The following is a 24,368-nucleotide window of genomic DNA, read 5'->3' as shown; positions in this document are numbered from 1 at the left end:
GGAAAACTACTAACAGTACATAGAGTTTTTAAAAGAATATAGTTGAAGAAAACAAGGAGGTTGCAATTTTTCTTCAGGCCTAAAAATATCTTCCTGGGTATTTTTGTAGCCATAAAGGTGGCTTCTTAAGGCTGACTAAATTGTACCGTACCCTAACCGTATCGAAGATGAAGTCAGAATGACACCGCAGAGGAGCACACGCATGCTGTGACCTATTTATTGTTCGCCAGAATGATACTGGTTAGGTTTGCAGGCTGACTCTCTCAGTGTACACTACTATCTGTCTCCAAAATAACTACTCGTGTCAATGTGACTTTCTATTTGACATTAGAAGAATAAGAATCTGCAATAAAAATTCATTTGTGAAATATATTTTAACATGGAAAAGTACAGCAAGATTTAAAAACTAACAGGAGGCACAATGTCTCTAACATGGAATTAGGAGAGCAAACCCAATGGGGTCAATTAACTCACTCTTGGCCAACTGCACATCCCCTATATCTATGGCAATCCTGGTGTCAAATCCTCAGTCCTACTTTTGTCATTAATACAACTTCATCATTGTCAGTTATGTGTCCCAATTTGGGATTCAGAAATTGTGATTTACTTATTCTGGTCATTGTACCCACTTTATGCTTTCCCTATCTTTGCACTACCCCATGAAGAAGCTCCTCCTAGCCTCATAGGTTAGATCTACCACAGTTGTTATGCTACCTCTGCCTGGAAATGTTTCCTGACCAGATCTGTTACTCACACCAATTACACCATTTCTATGGTCCTGATCATATGTAAACATGTGGCCTCCTATTAGACTGCAAGTTATCTTAGGCCAGAGGTAACAGACTCAATGGACATGAATCTGAGCAAACTCCTGGAGTTAGCGGAGGACAGAGGAGCCTGGTGTGTTACAATCCATGAGGTCACAAAGAGTCGGACACGTCTTGGCAACTGAACAACAATATCTTATTCATTTTTTATTCCTCCTATAATTTCTACTACAATATCCTAGAATTAACAGATGCTCAATAAATATCTACTAAATGAGTAAAGGCATTATTGAGCAAAGCTTCTAATAGTTTTTAATATACCACTAGTTGAAGATTCTAAATATGTGTTTATTTTACCTCTCCCTTCACTTCAGAGGCAAGCATTTTGAGTCCTACATTATTTAATGTCAGACTTGGTAAGGCAGTAAATACACACATCTAAAAGAAGGAAATATTTTAAATAGGATAAGCAAATAGGCCTATTCTATCCCTAATTTCATCAATTTTATGAAAAGTGTGGATCACAAAAGTTACTACTGAAAAAAAGAAGTATATTATTTAAAATGTTTGTGGGGCTCCCCTCATGACTCAGTTGTAAAGAATCCGCCTGCCAATGGAGGAGACCGAGTTTGATTGCTGGTCCAGGAAGATTCCACACACCATGGGACAATCAGGCCCATGCACCACAACTGCTCAGCCAGCAGTCTAGAGCCTGTGAGCCTCAACAACTGAAGCCCATGCACCCACAGCTTGTGCTATGCAGTAAGAAAAGCCACTGCAATTAGAAGCTCAAACACCCAGCTCACCAACAACTGGAGAAAGCCTGCGTGTAGCAATCCAGCACAGCCAAAATAAATAGTTAAGAAAAAATAAAATAAAATGTAATATTGTCCAAGTTTATAGCCAATGGATGATTTAGCTTTAAAGTTACTTTAAAGCTTTAAAGTCGGTGTGATATAATTTGCTACCTGATGCAAGTATAATTATTAGTATCAAAATTAATCTCATACAATCAACTTATTTGCCTTGATAAGACTTTTTTGTTGTTCTTAGTCCTGTTAGCTTAGTCAAAGTAACATAAAAATATGTTAAGTCAATAAGTTTTTAGGCAGCCTCTATATATAACCTTATCACCAAGGCATACTAATATAAAATAATATTTAAAAACTCTGAAATGCTAGATTTACTATTTAATGAAGGGATCATAAAAGACTATACAGGTTAAAAAGAAACAAACCTCTATTTTGAAGTAGAGATTTACAGGAAGTTATAAAGAACTGTGTGGGAAGGTCCAGTGTCGCTTTTATTCCTCCTCTTCCCATGTTCACATTTTATATAACTGCAGTACTCCATCAAAACTAAGAAACTGATCTTGGTATAATCCACAGAATTAATTCAGATTTAACCAGCCATACACACCTTTATTTGTGTGTGCATGTGCGCACACATACACATGTGCATAGCTCTGTGCAATTTTATCACATATATAGCTTTATATAACTATTAATACCAATACAATCAAAATACAGGATTATTCTATCACCATAAAGTTACTACCCTGCTATCACTTCATAGCCACACCTACTCCTATCCCCACCAGCTGTAATCGCTGGCAACAACTAGTTTGTTCTCTTTCTCTAGAATTTTATTTTAAGAATGCTATATAAATAGATTTATAATATGTAACCTTTTTGAGGCTAGATTTTTTTCACTCAGCCTATTCCCTTGAGCATGTATTAATAATCTATTTATTTTTTATTATTGAGTAGTATTCCATGTTATGGATAAAGGACAGTTTGTTCATTCATTGAAGGACATTTGGGCTGTTTCCAGTTTGGGCTATAATAAATAAAGCTGCTATGAAAATGTATGTACAGGTATTCTCATGAATTTAGATTTTTATTTCTTTCAGACAAAATGCCTAAAAGCGCAACTGCTGAGTCATGTGTTAAGTGCGTTTTTAGCTTTAGAGGAGACTGTAAAGTTATTTTTTAGAACAGCTATTCCATGTCACATTCTCACCAACAATATTGAGTGATTTAGTTTCTTTTATCCTTGCCAACACTTCTATACTCAATTAGAATTTTAGACATTGTAAGAGATATTTCATAGTATCTCATCATGGTTTTAATTTGCATTTCCTTAATGGCTAATGATGCTAAATATTTTTTTCTGTGCTTATTTGCCACCTGTATATCTTCTTCAATGAAATTTCTGCTCATGTATTTTGCCCATTTTCTAACTGAACTATTTTCCTGATGTAGAGCTTTGAAAGTTTAAAAAAAAATAAATTGTAGATATAAGCCCTTTGCCAGATATGTATTTTCTCCAGTCTGTAACTTGCCTTTCCATCCTTTTAACAGGGTCTTTCACAGAGGAAAAGTTCTTAATTTTGCTGGGGTCCACTTTATCAGTTTTTCCTTTTATGTATATGCTTTTAAGTCTAAGATTGTGAGGTTACAAAGATTCTCTTTTTTCCCTAAAAGTTTAATAACTTTATCTTTTACAGTTAAAATTATGATTCATTTTGAGTTAATTTTTGTATAAGGTATGAGGTTCGGATCAATGTCTTTGGTATCTAGCACCATCCAGCCTTTGTTGAAAAGGCTAAGCTATCCTTCCTCTGCTGTGCACCCTTGTCAAAAACCTTGTCGCTCTTATCAAGAACCAGTTGGGCTGTACAAAACAAATAAATTACAAGGATATGCTGAAAAACACAGGGAATATAATGAATTTTTTATAATAACTATAAATGGAATATAACCTTTAAATATTGTGAATCACTATGTTATATACCTGAAACTATATATTATATTGTACATCAACTATATCTCAAATAAAATACCTTGTTGAGCATATTTGTATGGATCTAAATAAACACATAGATATTTAGTTTTAAATTTTAATTATGAAATAACTGACATACATCACTGGATAAGAAGTCTCAGGTGTACACTATGATGGTCTAATCTACACTTATTGTGAAATTATTACCACAATAGATTTGATAACATCCATAATTTCATATAGATACAATAAAAAGAACAACAATTTTCTCCTTGTGATAAGAACTCTCAGGATTTACTCTCTTAACTTTCCTACATATCATAGAGCAGTGTTAAATTTTAACAGTCTTACTTCAACTACTCTTCTCCTCCCCTCGCTCCCACCTCTGATAACCACAAATCTAATCTCTTTTCTATGAGTCTGGTTAGTAGCTTTTCTTGTTTATTTTTTGTTTTTTGAGATTCTACATATAAGATCATACAGTTTTTATCTTTCTCTGACTTATTTCATTTATCATAACCTCTTTAAGGTCAATTCATGTTGTTCCAAATGGCAGGATTTCAGTTTTTATGGCTGAATAATATCCAATTTTATATATATATAATTTATAATATCATAATATACAATATTATATGATATATAATATTGTGATATATATATCTCACAATTTCTTTATCCATTCACCTATTAACAGAAACGTAGGTTGTTTGTACGTCTTGGACATGTTTGCAAGTATTGTAAATAATGCCACTATGAACAAGGGAGTACAGATGTATTTTGGAGCTAGTGTTTTCATTTCCTTTGGAGGTAGGTATATATATATACATGGGCTTCCCTGGTGGCTTAGAAGTAAAGCATCCACTTGCAGTGCAGGAGACCTGGGTTGGGAAGATCCCCTGGAGGAGGGCATGGCAACCCATTCCAGTATTCTTGCCTGGAGAATCCCCATGGTCAGAGGAGTCTGGTGGGCTGCAGTCCATGAGGTCACAAAGAATTGGACATGACTGCACGACTAAACACAGCACACCACATATATGTACATATATTTAAACTAGAGGTGAAGAGCATTAATTTTGTTCCATTATTTAGGAGAAAATCTACAAGACAACCAAATGAACATTTCTGTAGGATAAGTGAAAATCTAATACAACAGAAGGAATGTAGACTTCAGAATAAAAAGAATAAAATAACAGAAGCTGACATATCTTGATTTTTACTGTCATAGGCATATTGTGGCGTATGTGTGCATGTGTATTTTACAGATGATGACACTGAGGTCCAGAGATTTTGTAAGTGGTAGGGTCAGTATGTGAACTCTGAATCTCTGACTCAAGAGCCCTGCTGGTAGGATTTCTGCGTGCGTGCTAAGTTGCTTCAGTCGTGTCCAGCTCTTTGCAACCCCATGGACTGTAGCCCCCTAGGCTCCTCTGTCCATGGGATTCTCCATTTACCTTTAAATATCTGGGTTTCCCTGACAGCTCAGTTGATGAAGAATCTGCCTGCAATGCAGGAGACCCTGGTTCCACTCCTGGGTCAGGAAGATCCCCTGGAGAAGGAAAAGGCTACTCACTCCAGTATTCTGGCCTGGAGAATCCATGGACTGTATATTCCATGGGGTGGCAAAGAGTGGGACACAGCTGAGTGACTTTCACTTTTCTTTTTTCATACACATTAAAGTATAAACAATTATATTTTTAAAAAAGTAAAATGTTAAAAATTGTTAGCTGAAAACATGGTTGTTATAATAGTTACCTGTATTTGTCTAAATTTAATCCTCAAAATTAAGTAAAAAATTTAGGAGTACTATGTTGTCATACACAACTCACCTCTAAAGGCACATATCATATAATAAAATTTAGCTGAAGTTGTTATACAGTTAGGATGCTTTCTTTTCTCTAATATTAACTAAAAAAAAATTAAAATATACAGAAAAGTTGGAAGAATTGAACCAAATACACACAACACCTAGATTCTTCAATTAACATTTTACTATATTTGCTTTATCACGTAGCTACTCATCTATTCACCTTACATTTTTATGCATTTCAAGATAAGTCAATATATTTGATTCCCTAAACACATTATTAATTAGCATTCAATATAGATTTCTAATTTTTGAATCAAATTTTACCTACGAAGAAATGCACAAACCTCAAATGCATCATTAGATTAGTTTTGAAGAATGCATCCACCATGTAACTCAAACCTCTGTCAAAATGGAAAGCATTACTGTCACCACAAAAAGTGCCTTCACACCCCTTCTGAGTCAATCTTCCCCTCTGAGATAACTAGTGTTACTTCTGTCTTTTTTCCCCACTGTAGATTAGTTTTGCCTATTCTAGAACATCATATAAATGGAATCTTACAATATGCAATTATTTGTATAAGGTTATCAAAGTTTTAGCTTCCCTGCATGGATTAGATTGTACACTGCCATCAATCTAACAGTCATTTAATAAACACCAAAACAAACAACAACAACAAACAAGGAATTCAACCAGTGCTATTCCCTTCTTTTAATTAAAAAAATAATATATTTTTTAGATCAGTTTTAAGTTCATAGCAAAATTAAGCAGAAAGTACAGAGAATTCCCATATACTCTCTGCCCCCGACATATGCATGGCTTCTCCACCATCAACATCCTGCCCCAGAGTGGTACATTTTTTTTTACAATTAATGAACCTGCACTGGCACATCATTATCATAAATCTATAATTTACATTAAAGGTACACTCTCAGTGATGTAGTTCTATGGGCTTTGACAAAATTTAGAAAGACACATATCCACCATTATAGTAGCATACAAAATAGTTTCACTGCCCTAAAACCCTCCATGCGCTACCTATTCATCCTTCCCTCTTATCCTGGCAACCACTGATCTCTTTATTATCTCCAGTCTTGCCTTTTCCAGAACGTCGTACAGTTGGAATCACCCAGTGTATGGCCTTTTTAGATTGGCTTTTTTCAAACAGTAGCAGACCTCCATGTGTTTAGGCTTGGTCACTCTCCAGTGTTCTCAAGTAGCTATTTTGTCCAGAATTTATAATTGTTATCTGTGGGAAATCTGATCTAATTAGATCTAATCTGATCAGTCATTAACAGAAGAAAAAATTTTAAAATACAAATTTGTACATTTAACAGGAATAACCAGACTTCCAGCCACTGTTCAAGACTGACATATCAGAGTTTATCTTAGATCAGGCCTATAATTATTGAATTTCAGGGCTGGAATAGATTTTAATGGTCATCAAAAAAAATAATAGGTTTAAAATTAATCATAATTCCCATCACATAAAATGAAATATCATTATTCCATTACTTAGATGTACAATTTACCAAAAAAGGATGGTTATATTTTAAATATACTTAACAAACCTGTCAAGGCTGTTTCACTTATTGATTTAGTTTGTAGAAAAATTTCTCTCTTCAGTGAAGTCCAGTTTTTAAAATGATCATATACTTCATTTTTAATACTGTTTAGCTCCCTTTTAGTAAAAGTAAGTAATGAAAGAGTCTTAGTCCAGAAATATTTGTATTCCGTCAATCTCTGACTGTAAAGTAATAAAGAAAAATTAGGATTTTAAAAAAATAGCAGGCATAATAACAAATATTAAATTTTCTTTGAAAAATGGTTTTGTAGTAACCATATAATCTACCGCTCAAATGGAGACAATTTTGAAAGTGAACTAACAATGAAAAAACAGACAGAGAAATTAAGGAAACAATACCATTCACCATTGCAACAAAAAGAATAAAATACTTAGGAGTATATCTACCTAAAGAAACAAAGGACCTATACATAGAAAACTATAAAACACTGATGAAAGAAATCAAAGAGGACACAAACAGATGGAGAAACATACCGTGTTCATGGATTGGAAGAATTAATATTGTCAAAATGGCTATTCTACCCAAAGCAATCTATAGATTCAATGCAATCCCTATCAAGCTACCAACGGTATTTTTCACAGAACTAGACCAAATAATTTCACAATTTGTATGGAAATACAAAAAACCTCGAATAGCCAAAGTAATCTTGAGAAAGAAGAATGGAACGGGAGGAATCAACCTGCCTGACTTCAGACTCTACTACAAAGCCACAGTCATCAAGACAGTATGGTACTGGCACAAAGACAGAAATATAGATCAATGGAACAGAATAGAAAGCCCAGAGATAAATCCACGAACCTATGGACACCTTATCTTTGACAAAGGAGGCAAGGATATACAATGGAAAAAAGACAACCTCTTTAACAAGTGGTGCTGGGAAAACTGGTCAACCACTTGTAAAAGAATGAAACTAGAACACTTTCTAACACCATACACAAAAATAAACTCAAAATGGATTAAAGATCTAAATGTAAGACCAGAAACTATAAAACTCCTAGAGGAGAACATAGGCAAAACACTCTCCGACATAAATCAAAGCAAGATCCTCTATGACCCACCTCCCAGAATATTGGAAATAAAAGCAAAACTAAACAAATGGGACCTAATGAAACTTAAAAGCTTTTGCACTACAAAGGAAACTATAAGTAAGGTGAAAAGACAGCCCTCAGATTGGGAGAAAATAATAGCAAATGAAGAAACAGACAAAGGATTAATCTCAAAAATATACAAGCAACTCCTGCAGCTCAATTCCAGAAAAATAAATGACCCAATCAAAAAATGGGCCAAAGAACTAAACAGACACTTCTCCAAAGAAGACATACAGATGGCTAACAAACACATGAAAAGATGCTCAACATCACTCATTATTAGAGAAATGCAAATCAAAACCACAATGAGGTACCATTACACGCCAGTCAGGATGGCTGCTATCCAAAAGTCTACAAGCAATAAATGCTGGAGAGGGTGTGGAGAAAAGGGAACCCTCTTACACTGTTGGTGGGAATGCAAACTAGTACAGCCGCTATGGAAAACAGTGTGGAGATTTCTTAAAAAACTGGACATAGAACTGCCATATGACCCAGCAATCCCACTTCTGGGCATACACACTGAGGAAACCAGATCTGAAAGAGACACGTGCACCCCAATGTTCATCGCAGCACTGTTTATAATAGCCAGGACATGGAAGCAACCTAGATGCCCATCAGCAGATGAATGGATAAGGAAGCTGTGGTACATATACACCATGGAATATTACTCAGCCATTAAAAAGAATTCATTTGAACCAGTCCTAATGAGATGGATGAAGCTGGAGCCCATTATACAGAGTGAAGTAAGCCAGAAAGATAAAGAACATTACAGCATACTGACACATGTATATGGAATTTAGAAGGGTGATGACGATAACCCTATATGCAAAACAGAAAAAGAGACACAGAAATACAGAACAGACTTTTGAACTTTGTGGGAGAATGTGAGGGTGGGATATTTCAAAAGAACAGCATGTATACTATCTATGGTGAAACAGATCACCAGCCCAGGAGGGATGCACGAGACAAGTGCTCCGGCCTGGTGCACTGGGAAGACCCAGAGGAATTGGGTGGAGAGGGAGGTGGGAGGGGGGATCGGGATTGGGAATACATGTAAAAAAAAAAAAAAAAAAAAAGAAAGTGAAAGGAGGTGCTATCTATATTATGCCGAGACAACATATAAACGGGATATTCCAGAAAGACTGAGGTAATATGGTCACCCCAATTCATTTCCATTGTGTTACTATTTTTAACTATAAATAAAGATAGCTAACTATCCCCATATACATTTTTTCTTATATTCTTTAAAAATTAACAGCAAACATTGGAAGAAAATTAAGTCAAAAGTGACTTAGCCACTGAGCCTAAAAGAGACTCTCAAATTTGTAGACAGCATTTTTCCTGTGCTATGGCCCTATAGGCAGTATAAAACATGGGGTAATAATAAATGAAATTTTTTAAGTGACTGATCCAGTGCTCTGCTTCATCAAATGCCACAACTCAAAGTAACCACATGTGTTTTGCCATCCCAATGATTTTTATTACTTCAGATGTCCTGGCTAACATTTACCTAACAAATCAAAATGCAGACACAGATCTGAGTGTTATCAGAAAAAGAAGAGGACTGAAGCCATGGCAAGTAATTATTTTGTTAATATTTCCCTAAGTAGACTAAGACCTATTATGCAGAGAGTGTGTCTATCTCGTTCATCAAAGTCTCCCTAGCACTTAGCACAGTACCTACCACATAGTATATACTCAACACATACTGATGAATGAATGAATGATTGAAAAAAAAATCACTCCATTGAGGGATAAAGAAGTAAGAAGTACTGAGGATAAAATACTGGACAACACCAATATTTATGGGAATAAAACAGAAAAGTTATCTCTCAAAGGAGACGAGGTAGGAGCAATCAATGTGTCAGAAAAAAAAAACAAAACAAAAGGATAACATCTGAAAGGCCACGGGTAAAGAAAGATTAGTGGTCAGTGTTTTAAGTCCTCAGATAAAGGCTAAACAGTCCATTACGCCTGGTATTGAGGAGGCCTTTGGTGATTTCAGAGGTATCAGGTAGGAAAAGACTGAGCAGTAAAGCAGAAATGAGGGAACAGTTACATGGTACCAGCAATCAAGAACCTTGACTGAAGCGACAAGGAGAAAAAGAAGAAGATCCACAGCAGAATAGTTTGTTAGGATGGGAGACACCTGAGTGTGTACATAGCTGAGTTAGAGTGCAGTCACAGACACTAAAACACATGCAAGAGATGTGATCATTTCTTGTGCAAAGAGCTAGAAATTCAGTTCAGTTCAGTCGCTCAGTAGTGTCCGACTCTTTGCGACCCCATGAACCACAGCATGCCAGGCCTCCCTGTCCATCACCAACACCCAGAGGCCACCCAAACCCATGTCCATTGAGTCAGTGATGCCATCCAACCATCTCATCCTCTGTCATCCCCTTCTCCTCCTGCCCTCAATCTTTCCCAACATCAGGGTCTTTTCCAATGAGTCAGCCCTTTGCATCAGGTGGCCAAAGTATTGAAGTTTCAGCTTCAACATCAGTCCTTCCAATGAACACCCAGGACTGATCTCCTTTAGGATGGACTGGTTGGATCTCCTTGTAGTCCAAGGGACTCTCAAGAGTCTTCTCCAACACCACAGTTCAAAGCATCAATTCTTCAGCACTCAGCTTTCTTTCAAGTCCAACTCTCACATCCATATATGACCACTGGAAAAACCATAGCCTTGACTAGATGAACCTTTGTTGACAAAGTAATGTCTCTACTTTTCAATATGCTGCTTAGGTTGGTTGTAACTTTCCTTCCAAGGAGTAAGCATCTTTTAATTTCATGGCTGCAATCACCATCTGCAGTGATTTTGGAGCCCAGAAAAATAAAGTCAGCCACAGTTTCCACTGTTTCCCTATCTATTTGCCATGAAGTGATGGAAAGGACAGATGTAAAACAAAGGCTGAAAGATTAGCCTTTGTTAGGAAGAAGGGTAGTGTCATTTTGTGTGGTCAATTACTAAGGTCCATGTGAGTGACCAAATGCCACAGGGGATCCTCAATCAGCATGCAGACCTCGGAGCTAAGAGAGACGTTGATTTCAAAAAAAAAAAAAAAAAAAAATCAAAGAAAGGGGTGGGGTAAGGAAGGGATGGATTGGGAGGTTGGATTAGCAGATGCAAGCTGTTACGTATAGAATAGATAAACAATAAGGTCCTACTATATAGCACAGTGAACTATATTCAATATCCTGAGATAAACCACAATGGACAAGAATACAAAAAAAGAATGTATATACATATATAATTGAGTCATTTTCCTGTATAGCAGGAATTAACACAACACTGTAAATCACTCAAACCTCAGTTAAAAAAAAAAATCAAACAGAGTCCATATAGATCACTAAATCAAGGGACCCAATAGTGAGAATGGGGTTTTGAACACAAAGCCAGTAAGTGGTAAGAAAAAGAGACAAGAACTATGAACTAAGTAAAGATTAAGGGACTAATGGGCCCAATGTAAGGTGCTGGGAGAAAGCAATATACCTGGGGGTCAAGGCCTAGAGGGATATTTAATAAAAGAAAGACTGGATATGGATGCATGTGCTTCTTCAGGGAAAAAGGCAGGAAACAGAAAATTCAAGGTTCTTAAACAGAAAATTCAAGCTTCTTAAATAAGAGCATTTCCATCATATTTTGTAGAATCCAGATCTTATATGATTGGTGTGGACAGAAGGATGGCTTTCTACTAAAAGATGACTACAAAGATTAGGTAAGTGTGCATTTATTTGTAGGTTGAGAAAAATCATTACAAAAATAACTGTAAAAGTTAATAAATCCCATCAAAATCACAAAATACTGAAAAATGATATAACTTTTAAGTAAGTAACAGCTCTACAATACTTTTTGCCTACAATTTTTGGCTACATGCTTCACAAGCACCTTTTCATATGAGAACTACTGGATAATAATACTTTATGCAGGGAGAATATAAAAATTATACAGCTTTTCATCTAGCATGGCCATTAGTTTTACTATCAGTGGTAATTTAGAAAGATTCTTTTGGCTTTGTAGTCCATTATTGGTAATATCATTTAATATTAAGCATTGTCAAATTTGGAAAAATCCTTATTAAAATCTTTCATATATGATAAATTTTTGGAATTTCAAGTTTTATTGGAAAATGACATCTTAAATTATCTTTGAAATGATGAAACTCATGAACCAGTTTATCTCAGATGTCCTGAAATAGTATACCATGATTCTATGCTATATTCAGTAATGTTAACAGCTTTTGTCAAATCAGCAAGAAACAAATCTTTCTCCCCAATGTATTCACATTTTGAACTCCTCTTCATTGAATGGATTACAAAATAATCCAAGAAATTTCATTGAAAGTGCACCTCTTACTATGTAATCTAAAAAGAAGTTAAAATTGTTTCTTCATGACAGAATAATTTCTATTGTTTAAATTGTTCATCTTCATTGCTTTTATTTAATTAATTAAAAAAACTCATATACACCCTAATTTTTAATCTTCAGTGTCTTGCTTGTGTAATTAAAGCAGTCTAAAATGTTTTTCTAAATGGCAATTACAATGTATATTCCCAACTTGACTTTCCCTTTCAGATCCCCCAAATGCCAGTGACTATCCTAAAGTAAGATAAGGGAAATCATAACGCAGAGACAGAGTTTTTATAATTTAAATTAATCCTACAATTTAAAACCATCCTACTTTTGCCAGGGGCACTACCAGAAGCTTGGAAGAGGGGGCTCTGAAACTGAAGTATCATTTGAGTCACAGGAAATATGCCTATATTGATAACTTTTAATTCTCTTCGTGAAATATATAAGTCAAGACACATAGATGCTGAGAGACAAGTAGCACAAAGAATTTTAAGCAGATTATTGAGGATTTAGAATAGTATTGGGGAAACTGAGGACCTGGTGTTTAACAACCTATATGTAGGTATAAAGATGAGGATTTTAAGGGTAAATAAGCAGCGGTAAAAGTAGCTGGAATCGGTAAAGTCCTTTATAAAGAACAGTTGAACATGAAAACAAGATGAATTTAGATCCTTACTTTACATCATTCACAAAAGTTAAAATGGTTCACTGACTTAAATTTAAGAGCTAAAACTCTAAAACCTTTAGAACAAACTACTGGAAAAAATCTTTGTGAACTTTGGTTAAGCAGAGTTCTTAGATACATTACTAAAAGCACAAACCATAAAAGAGAACATTGATTAAATTGTATTCCATTGAAAATAACAACTTTCATTCTTCAAAAAGACACAGTTATGAAAATGAAAAGATATGCCACAGGCTGGGAGAAAAATATTTGCAAATCATATTTCAAATAAAAGACTTGTACTTAGAACATACAAAGAACTCTTACAATCTGATAACAGAAAACAAACCAATGAAAAAATACAAACTATTTTAATAGATATTTCAGCAAATAACCATACAAATGGTTAATAAACACATGAAAAGATGTCCAACACCATTACTCATTTGGAAACACATATCAAAGCACAATGAAGTACCATTTCACAGCTTCCAGAATGGCTATTATAAAAAAAAGACAATAAGAAAAGTTGGCAAGAACAAAGTGAAAGTAGAATCTTCACTCCTGGTAGGAAAAGAGGTACAGCCACTAGGCAAAATATTTTGGTAGTTTCTTAAAAGTTAAATATCAATTTACCATCAGTTCAGTTCAGTTCAGTCGCTCAGTCGTGCCTGACACTTTGCGACCCTGCGAACCACAGTATGCCGCCTGTCCATCACCAACACCCAGAGTCCACCCAAACCCATGTCCATTGAGTCAGTGATGCCATCCAACCATCTCATCCTCTGTTGTCCCCTTCTCCTCCTGCCCTCAATCATTCCCAACATCAGGGTCTTTTCCACTGAGTCAACTCTTCACATCAGGTGGCCAAAGTATCGGAGTTTCAGCTTCATCATCAGTTCTTCCAATGAACACCCAGGACTGATCTCCTTTAGGATGGACTGGTTGGATCTCCTTGCAGTCCAAGGGACTCTCAAGAGTCTTCTCCAACACCACAGTTCAAAGCATCAATTCTTCAGCACTCAGCTTTCTTTCGAGTCCAACTCTCACATCCATATATGACCACTGGAAAAACCATAGCCTTGACTAGATGGACCTTTGTTGGCAAAGTAATGTCTCTGCTTTTTAATATGCTGTTTAGGTTGGTCATAACTTTCCTTCCAAGGAGTAAGCGTCTTTTAATTTCATGGCTGCAATCACCATATGCAGTGATTTTGGAGCCCAGAAAAATAAAGTCAGCCACGGTTCCCACTGTTTCCCCATCTATTTGCCATGAAGTGATGGGACCGGATGCCATGATCTTAGTTTTAAGAATCTTGAGCTTTAAGCCAACTGTTTCACTCTCCTCTTTCACTTTCATCAAGGGACTCTTCAGTTCTTCTTCACTTTCTGCCATAAGGGTAGTGTCATCTGCATATCTGAGGTTATTGATATTTCACCTGGTAATCTTGATTCCAGCTTGTGCTTCTTCCAGCCCAGCGTTTCTCATGATGTACTCTGCATAGAAGTTAAATAAGAAGGTGATAATATACAGCCTTGACATACTCCTTTTCCTATTTGGAACCAGTCTGTTGTTCCATGTCCAGTTCTAACTGTTGCTTCCTGACCTGCATACAGGTTTCTCAGGAGGCAGATCAGCTGGTCTGGTATTCCCATTTCTTTCAGACTTTTCCACAGTTTATTGTTATCCATACAGTCGAAGGCTTTGGCATAGTCAATAAAGCAGAAATAGATGTTTTTCTGGAACTCTCTTGCTTTTTTGATGATACAGCAAATGTTGGCAATTTGATCTCTGGTTCCTCTGCCTTTTCTAAAACCAGCTTGAATACCTGGAAGTTCACGGTTCACATATTGTTGAAGCCTGGACTGGAGAATTTTGAGCATTACTTTACTAGCGTGTGAGATGAGTGCAATTGTGCGGTAGTTTGAGCATTCTTTGGCATTGCCTTTCTTTGGGATTGGAATGAAAATTGACCTTGTCCAGTCCTGTGGCCACTGCTGAGTTTTCCAAATTTGCTGACATCCTGAGTGCAGCACTTTCACAGCATCATCTTTCAGGATTTGAAATAGCTCAACTGGAATCCCATCACCTCCACTAGCTTTGTTCGTAGTGATACTTCCTAAGGCCCACTTGACTTCACATTCCAGGATGTCTGACTCTAGGTGAGTGATCACACCATTGTGATGATATGGGTCATGAAGATCTTTTTTGTATAGTTATTCTGTGTATTCTTGCCACTTCTTCTTAATATCTTCTGCTTCTGTTAGGTCCATACCATTTCTGTCCTTTATTGAGGCCCTCTTTGCATGAAATGTTCCCTTGGTATCTCTAATTTTCTTGAAGAGATCTCTAGTCTTTCCCATTCTGTTGTTTTCCTCTATTTCTTTGCATTGATCGCTGAGGAAGGCTTTCTTATCTCTCCTTGCTATTCTTTGGAACTCTGCATTCAAATGGGAATATCTTTCCTTTTCTCCTTTGCTTTTCACTTCTCTTCATTTCACAGCTATTTGTAAGGCCTCCTCAGACAGCCATTTTGCTTTTTGCATTTCTTTTTCTTGGGGATGGTCTTGATCCCCATCTCCTCTACAGTGTCACGAATCTCCATTCATAGTTCATCAGGGACTCTGTCTATCAGATCTAGGCCCTTGAATCTATTTCTCACTTCCACTGTATAATCATAAGGGATTTGATTTAGGTCATACCTGAATGGTCTAGTGGTTTTCCCTACTTTACTCAATTTAAGTCTGAATGTGGCAATAAGGAGCTCATGATCTGAGCCACAGTCTTGTTTTTGCTGACTGTATAGAGCTTCTCCATCTTTGGCTGCAAAGAATATAATCAATCTGATTTCGGTCTTGACCATCTGGTGATGTCCATGTTTAGAGTCTTCTCTTGTGTTGTTGGAAGAGGCTGTTTGCTATGACCAGTGCGTTCTCTACAACTCAGTAATTCTGAATTATTGAAACTTAGGTATTTACTCAAAAGAAATGAAACATACATCCGCACAAGGTATGTGAATGTTTATAGTAGCAGTATTCTGCCAACAATCAGAAACAATCCAAATGTCTCTCAACTAATAAATGCTAACAAATGTCTCTCAACTTATAAAAATAAAATGTGGCAAATTCACACAATGGAATACCATTTAGCAATGAAAAGGAAAAAAATACAGCATAGAGGAACATAAAAAATATCAGTGAAAGATATAAGATATAAAAGAACACATATTGTAGGATTCCATGTAACTGAATTGTTCAGAAAAATACAAATCTATAAAAACAGGAAGAAGGTAAGTAATTGCCTAGGATTGGTGGTAAACACAGAGATTGACCACAAATGGCATGAGGGTCTCCTCAGGATGACTCAAATATTCTAATATTGGAAGTGGTAATGGTTGCACAACTCAGTAGGTTTACTAAAAATCATTACATTATCCACTTAAAAAGTGGTGGATTTTGTAGTATGTAATTTATATCTCAAAAAGCTATTTAAAGATATAAGGTTATTAACTACAGGATCAAGGGTAGAAAGCAAAGAGAAGTCAGAAATGGTTGGGAGAATCAGAAAAAAAGTAAATACTAGAAGTCTTCATGTGGCTGAAGAGTTGTTATGAAAGTGAGAGATTTGGGGAGTTGGCTTGAAAATTTCAGAAATGACAGACTCTGGATTTATTTACAAATAAGAAAAATTAAAGGATAAGTGTATTTCTAACAACTTACAGAAGAGTCACAATAAGAATCCTTTAAAAGTAAGCATTAGTCTGAAATATTTCAAGCAGAGGTTGATCTGGAATACTGGAGTTACACACATGCGTGCTGTGTTGCTTCAGTCCTGTCCAACTCTCTGCAACCCCATGGACCACAGCCTGCTAGGCTCCTCCTCCATGGGGTCCTCCAAGCAAGAATACTGAAGTGGGCTGCCATTCCCTCTTTACATAAGTGAAATATACCTATATTTCACACTGTTTTTTAGTATCTATTTTACAGGTTTTCAAAAGTTAATTTCAGTTCTCAAAAGACACTTTCCTCTGAATAGCAGATGTGCTGAGCTAACTGAGGCAAACCACAGCTACTCCTCCTCATCACCCCTTTGCAAGAGACAGGTTGGAAATGATGTCAGGGAAAATACAAAGCATGAAGAACACTTCGTTGCAGGCTAGGTGATTAAACCAGATCGCGATTAAACAAATGAGAGGATAATTTAAAAAGAGCAAAGTGACTCAAAGACATAGTTCACTAATCTCTTGAAAGTTCCTTTTGGGCTCCACAGCTAAAGACGATTACATCTGAGTAGCTAAAGCTCAAGTTTCTTTTTCTTACCACCTTAAGAGAGAAGCTCATAAGCTCCTTTTCTTTATCCACAGCAAACTCAAAGTTTTATGTTCTAGTAGATACTTTTTAAATAATCAGTAAACTAGTTTAAAATGAGCCTTTAGTAAGGCAGAAAATCACTGAACTCTACAACTTTGGGTTTGATTTTATTTCCACCTAACTGCTTTTTCCCATGCAATGTACCTACTACTGAGAGCATTAATAAAACCAGTAATTACCTTTATTCATCAGTCACAAACTTATTTACATTGTGTCTAGTTATATGGTTACTTTCAAAATTTTTAGTATGCTACTTTTTAAAATATATCAGATCCCATACTCCCAGTTTGTGATCTTTTAGCTAGAAATATAAGGAAATGGCAACCCACTCCAGTATTCTTGCCTGGAGAATTCCATGGATGAGCCTGGTGGGCTACAGTCCATGGGGTCACAAAAAGTCATACACGACTAAGTGACTAATTTTCACTTTCATATAAAAATCATAGATCTTTTGAAAACATTTGAAAAAATAAGCAGTAAAATGATGACAAAATTAGAACAGAATAAAAATAGCATTTAAAGATGTATAAGTTTCTTCAAGAATTTAAAATACTACAAATTACATGTAAAATATAAATAATAAAGACTGACTGTATCAGTCCATAATGTCCATAATATTCTGAAGAAGCATCAATTATCTAATCTAGTCCTAGTCTAACCTTTGAAACGTAGTCAATCCTGCAATCCATAATGGCATTTGTGGATTAAAAAAAATGGGTTTCCCTAGCAGACTTGGGCCAAAGCTATTGTTGGAGCCAAGATTGAATACTGATGGTCCTGACTAAAATGGAGAGTTGAGGTCACCTGGGTGGTATCCTGCTGGTTCAATATAGATTTCTAGGAAAAGGAAGAGATTTCTGATGACAAAAGTTGCCATCTGTTTTGTGAGTAGACTCATTCATTCATTCAAACATCAGTTTTGTGTAAGATATTAATGAAACATAGATGGTTAACAGGTTTTCACCAGACACTGCCTATAAATTATTAGCCAGATCATTTTTTTTAATAGAACAATATTCTTAATAATAACTAGTAGCTTGGAAAAAATAAGAACATTAAAAATATTCACCTGGCATATTATTTTAGTCAACCTGAACCTGTGTCTATTTGTAATACTCATTTAACTTATTCCACTTTTCTAAGAGTTAAAAGCTACTCAATTTGAAAATTAATCATTCTTTCTTATATTCGCAATATATTTATGTTTTAAAAATACTTCCTATTTTCTTTAGAATGTTGGGTTTTACCTTTAGTTATTGTAAACCCTCCAAAGATTATATAAAAACAGATTTAACACTTTTTATGTTGGAAACTTCTAAATTTAGAAGTCTATTACTATCCAGTTAGAAAATTTCTCCAATCTATTCTTCTTGTGTCACTGAACTATCAGGAGATCACATACACCAAGAAATACTGGTCAAGAGGAAAATGAATTTGTTACTGTGCTTTCATTCTAAATGTCCCTGCAAAATAAGAACAAGGCGCTTGCCTGATTTAAAAGTTATTGGCAGGATTTCCCTGGTGGTCCAGTGGTTAAGAATCCACCTACCAACGCAGAGGGCATGGTTCTTCAATTTCTGATCTGGGAAGACCCCACATTCTTCTGAGCAGCTAAGCCTGTGCACCACACACTACTGAGCTCACAAGCCATAGCTACTGAGGCCCACACGGCTCTAGAGCCCTCGCTCCACAGGGAGAGAAACCGCTGCAATGAGACGCCCCCACACTGCAGCAAGCGCTCAGCACAGCACCCCTCAGCCCCCAGAAAGGTTACTGGTGAAAATATTCAGTGGAGATAACAGCTTAAAAATAGTGTTTACATTTTTTAACAACACTATAATATTAAGCTATATAAAAACAGAAACTATATTATTAAAATGTGTTTGAATGTTTCTTTTTTTTTTTTTTTCCAGTGGGTTTTGTCATACATTGATATGAATCAGCCATGGATTTACATGTATTCCCAATCCCGATCCCCCCTCCCACCTCCCTCTCCACCCAATTCCTCTGGGTCTTCCCAGTGCACCAGGCCGGAGCACTTGTCTCGTGCATCCCACCTGGGCTGGTGATCTGTTTCACCGTAGATAGTATACATGCTGTTCTTTTGAAATATCCCACCCTCACATTCTCCCACAGAGTTCAAAAGTCTGTTCTGTATTTCTGTGTCTCTTTTTCTGTTCTGCATATAGGGTTATCGTTATCACCTTTCTAAATTCCATATACATGTGTCAGTATGCTGTAATGTTCTTTATCTTTCTGGCTTACTTCACTCTGTATAATGGGCTCCAGCTTCATCCATCTCATTAGGACTGGTTCAAATGAATTCTTTTTAATGGCTGAGTAATATTCCATGGTGTATATGTACCACAGCTTCCTTATCCATTCATCTGCTGATGGGCATCTAGGTTGCTTCCATGTCCTGGCTATTATAAACAGTGCTGCAATGAACATTGGGGTGCACGTGTCTCTTTCAGATCTGGTTTCCTCAGTGTGTATGCCCAGAAGTGGGATTGCTGGGTCATATGGCAGTTCTATTTCCAGTTTTTTAAGAAATCTCCACACTGTTTTCCATAGCGGCTGTACTAGTTTGCATTCCCACCAACAGTGTAAGAGTGTTCCCTTTTCTCCACACCCTCTCCATGAATGTTTCTAAACTTAGTATTAAATGAGTGTATCTTTTCAATACTATAACTTTCAATTTTTTAAAGATAATCTTACCTGGAGATTTGTGATTGTTTTTGTTTAATTTTTAACTCATCTTGCAACTGACTCAATTCTTTCTGTACCCTCTGAAATTCACCTTGGTAACTTTTTAACTTCATGCTTGCATCTTGAATCCTAAAAATATAAATAAATAACAACTATTATAAATCTAAATATTTCCTCATCAGTACTTTATAAAAATTTAGAACCAGTTTTTTCATTGCAGCACTATTTACAATAGCCAGGACATGGAAGCAACCTAAATGTCCATCAGCAGAGGAATGGATAAAGATGTGGTACATATATACATGGAATATTACTCAGCCATAAAAAAGAACAAAATAATGCCATTTGAACCAACATGGATGGACCTAGAAATTGTCATTCTGAGTGAAGTCAGACACAGAAAGACAAATATCATATGCTATCACTTATATGTGGAATGTAAAAAAAGGGTATAAATGAACTTAGTTACAGAACAGAAGCAGAGTCATAGACACAGAAGACAAACATACGGTTACTAGGGAATGAGGAGGTGGAGAAATAAACTGGGAGATTGGGATTGACATATACACAGTACTGTATAAAGAATATTGGGTTGGCCAAAACATTCGTTTAGGTTTTTCCATATCATCTTATGGAAAAACCTGAATGGACTTTTTGGCCATCTCAGTAAATAACTAATAAGAACCTAATACGAATCTGTGTACAGCACAAGGACTTCTACTCAATACTCTTAATGGTTATACTGAAAAATAATATTTAAAAATGAGTGGATATATGTATATGTACAACTGATTCATTTTGTGTACACATGAAACTAACACAAGATCATAAATCAACTATACTCCAATAGAAATTTTAAAACCTTAAGTCCACTTTTAATAAAAATAAATAAAAGGAGAAAACTATGCCTCTTATATAGGCAAAGTGAGTGTATAGAAAAGGTATAGAGAGAAACATGCTAAATAGCCATTATCCCTGGGGAGAGAGTAGAATTGACAGGCAGGAGAAATGCAACAAATCTTGAAGGGAAGCATAACCTGTACTCTTTATCTTTTGTATTGTTTGAATTTTTGCAATGAAGATATATTTTTACTTGAATACTAATTAAAATGTACCTAAACAAATAGTTTAACTTTTATCAAAGTAATACATGTACATAAGTTAAGTGTCAAATATTACTGAGTTAGAAAAAATATTAATCATTTGCTTTTACCCCAGATTTTACTACCAAAAATAACTACTTTCAACTTTTTTCTTCCTGTATTTACCTCTACATTATTAAATAACAAACTTACACTGTTATTTCTTAAATTTCATTTTAGCTATTACCTAGTGAATTACAAATCAGTTAAGATCTGGTTCTGCTACTTAACTGAGACCTGGATATGATGGCTTAAATATACAGAAGTATATTATCTTACATAAGATGAATGTATTGGTAGCCAGTCCAATGCTAATATATGATAGCTTGAGTGTATCATTATAGCCCCAGGATCCTTTCAACTCTCTGGTCTACTCAAATTGGTGTGTGTTCATTATTCTCATGGTCTATGATAATGACAAAAATACTGACCATTACTTTCCTATTTCAGACCACCAGCAGCAGAAGGCTCCTCTGTCCCTTTCAAGGAGATTTCCTGGAAATACCTCCATATACTTCTGCTGAACCTAGATATCTGACTGTACCTAGCTGAAAGTGAATCTGAAAAATGTAATCATTTAACTGGGAAGATTAACCCCCAGATACATCCATAGTTCTATTACAAAGGAAGAAGGAAGAATGTATGTTGGGATGGGTAGCTTGCAGTCTCTAACACAATCCTAAAAAGAATTAATCCTCCTATACATACCTACACACCTACAGAGACATATACATACACACACACACACACACCACATACACACAGACAGAGCCTTCCTCCCCTCATCCTCCCAATATAGTTAAAATAACCTTTCTATCTAGTGTTAATATTATTCTTCACCAGTGTGCTACATGTTATGCCATGATCACATTTTTTTCTCTACCATATGTTTATTTTTATATAATCTGGTATTTCAAAACTTTTTTTTAAATTATGAAAGTATGATAACATATTTACAGGAGACTTGGAAAATACAGGACAAGCTTATATATAACCCATGTCCCTTACATCTCCTGCAATGGCAGGGGTCTAGCAGGAAAAATTTAAGATGAGCCTAGTACATTTTATGATGCCAGAAAGTAAGGAAGAGTTCAAGGGAAGACAGAGGCATGTTGAAAGGACACAGGTGACATGTGAAAGAGCTCCTAATGACTGAACTGGAATGACTGAGCAACAAAATATATAACTGTAATATTGGATTATAACCCACAAAATAAAAGTAAATAAACCCATACTGACATTAACAAATAATTTAATAGTTAAATAGGAGAGAACAAACAGTTGTTCCTTACAGAAAAACTCTGATTTAAAAATATAGAAGGAATGAGAAAAAGAAAAAGCATTAGAAGAGAACAATAATAGCTGTTGTAAGCAAAATCTATGGTAAAAAGTAGGTGAAAGTTTAAGGAGAAATAGAATATTTGAATATTCTCAAATTTTCTACCCCCAAATATATATTAATTATAAAGGGAAAAATAATTTTTCAGTGGAGGAAGCTGGAAACACCACCTTAGCCAAGTGATCAAGTTTTAACATCATCTGTAAAAAAACATATTGAGGTTATATACACTTTGACTTGATACACTGGAAAGGGCACATCATTTCTGTAGTATTCTTGCTAAGAAATTAATAATCTCTATAAAATTGTGGGTAAACATCAGACAAACCCAAATTGAGGGGATTCTACAAAACAACTGATCAGTTCTCTTCAAAAACCTCCAGTCACAAAAGACAAAGAAAGACTGAGGAACTGTCACAGATCAAAGAAGATTAAAAAGATATGAGGTCTAAATGCAAACAGTGACCCCAAATTGAATCGTGGACTGGAAAAAAGATGTCAGTGGAAAAACTGATAGAATCAAATAAAATCTGTAGGTTAGCTAACAGTATTATACCAATGCTAATTTCTTAGTTTTTATAATTGTACCACATTTATGGAAGGTGTTAACATTGGAGGGGCTTGGTATACAACAAGTGCTGTACTATTTTTGCAACTTTCTATAAGTCTAAAATTATTTCAAAATAAAAAGTTATAAAATCATGTGTATATATTTAAAGAATAATTTGTACATGTGAATGTATCTGTGTTACAAACTTGGTTGTAAAAAGGTGAATATACGTTAAATTTTAGAAGTTATGCTATTTTTATATAGCAAAAATGAAACACTTTCATGGTCAGCACTAGAGAAACATTAAGTAACCTATGTTCCTATGGAATACTATATTTAAAAAAAAAGAATGAAGTAGATCTTTATGTCCTGTCATGGAAAGAATGCCAAGACGTAACAACAAAAAAAACAAAAAGCAAGTTGTATAGATGAACAAGAGTTTCCAAATACTCCTTGTATGAATGTAAATTACACAACTACTTTGACTAAATAGTAGGATCTATGAAGCCTGGCCATAAACGTAATGCCATGACCCAGAATTTCCACACCTGGTACACATCCAATAGAAAAATGTGCTCAAATGTTTACCAAAGACAAGCATACAAATGTTCATGGCAGCACTGATTTTAATAGCCCCAAAGTGTGAATAGTCAAATGCTTATTCACAGCAGAACAGATAAATCCATCATGGTATATTTATACCATGGAAAACTGAACATCAATAAGAATGAACGAATAGCAGTTACCCATAACAAGATGGGACGCGTCTCGCAAACATAATGCTAAGTAAAGAAAATTAGACAAAAGAATACACACCCTGTGATTCCATTTACATAAAGATCAAAAACAGGCAAAATTAATCCATGGTGTTATAAGTCAAGGCTAGTTTCCTCTAAGTGGGTGACTGAGTACAAGAGGGCTTCTAGGGGGATGTCAATGTTCAGTTTCATGATCTGGGTGCTGATTACATGAGAAATTCACTTTGTGAAATTTAGCTTTAGCTGTACTTGTATTATTTGTGTATTTTTCTCTTATATATGCTATGCTTCAATAAAAGTCTATAAAAAGAAAAGAAAATTAGAATTTAAAAAGCACCTAATCTCATTATATGTGTTCATCTGAGGTTGATAAATAGGTTAAAAAGTCCAGAAATATTTGAAAAAAATTTAACCTCATTAGTATATTTTGGGATTAAATGCAATTTGT

General features: G+C 35.5%; 1 protein-coding gene across 4 annotated transcripts in view; it reads right to left on the bottom strand.

Moving 5' to 3' along the window:
* LEKR1 (leucine, glutamate and lysine rich 1) overlaps positions 1-24,368 on the bottom strand; it is a 219,359-nt gene that overhangs the window by 125,590 nt on the left and 69,401 nt on the right. For all 4 annotated transcript variants that reach the window (XM_061168190.1, XM_061168193.1, XM_061168192.1 and 1 more), the window contains 2 exons: positions 20,141-20,260; positions 6,931-7,106 (listed from right to left, as the gene is read on the bottom strand). In XM_061168190.1, coding sequence (XP_061024173.1) covers positions 6,931-7,106; positions 20,141-20,260 — 296 coding nt within the window. The remainder of the gene's footprint in view (positions 1-6,930; positions 7,107-20,140; positions 20,261-24,368) is intronic.

The sequence above is a fragment of the Dama dama genome, chromosome 19, assembly GCF_033118175.1.
Source record: "Dama dama isolate Ldn47 chromosome 19, ASM3311817v1, whole genome shotgun sequence".
NCBI classification, from domain to species: domain Eukaryota; kingdom Metazoa; phylum Chordata; class Mammalia; order Artiodactyla; family Cervidae; genus Dama; species Dama dama.
The sequence above is the reverse complement of the archived record's forward strand: the minus strand, read 5'-3'. Positions and strand labels throughout refer to the sequence as shown.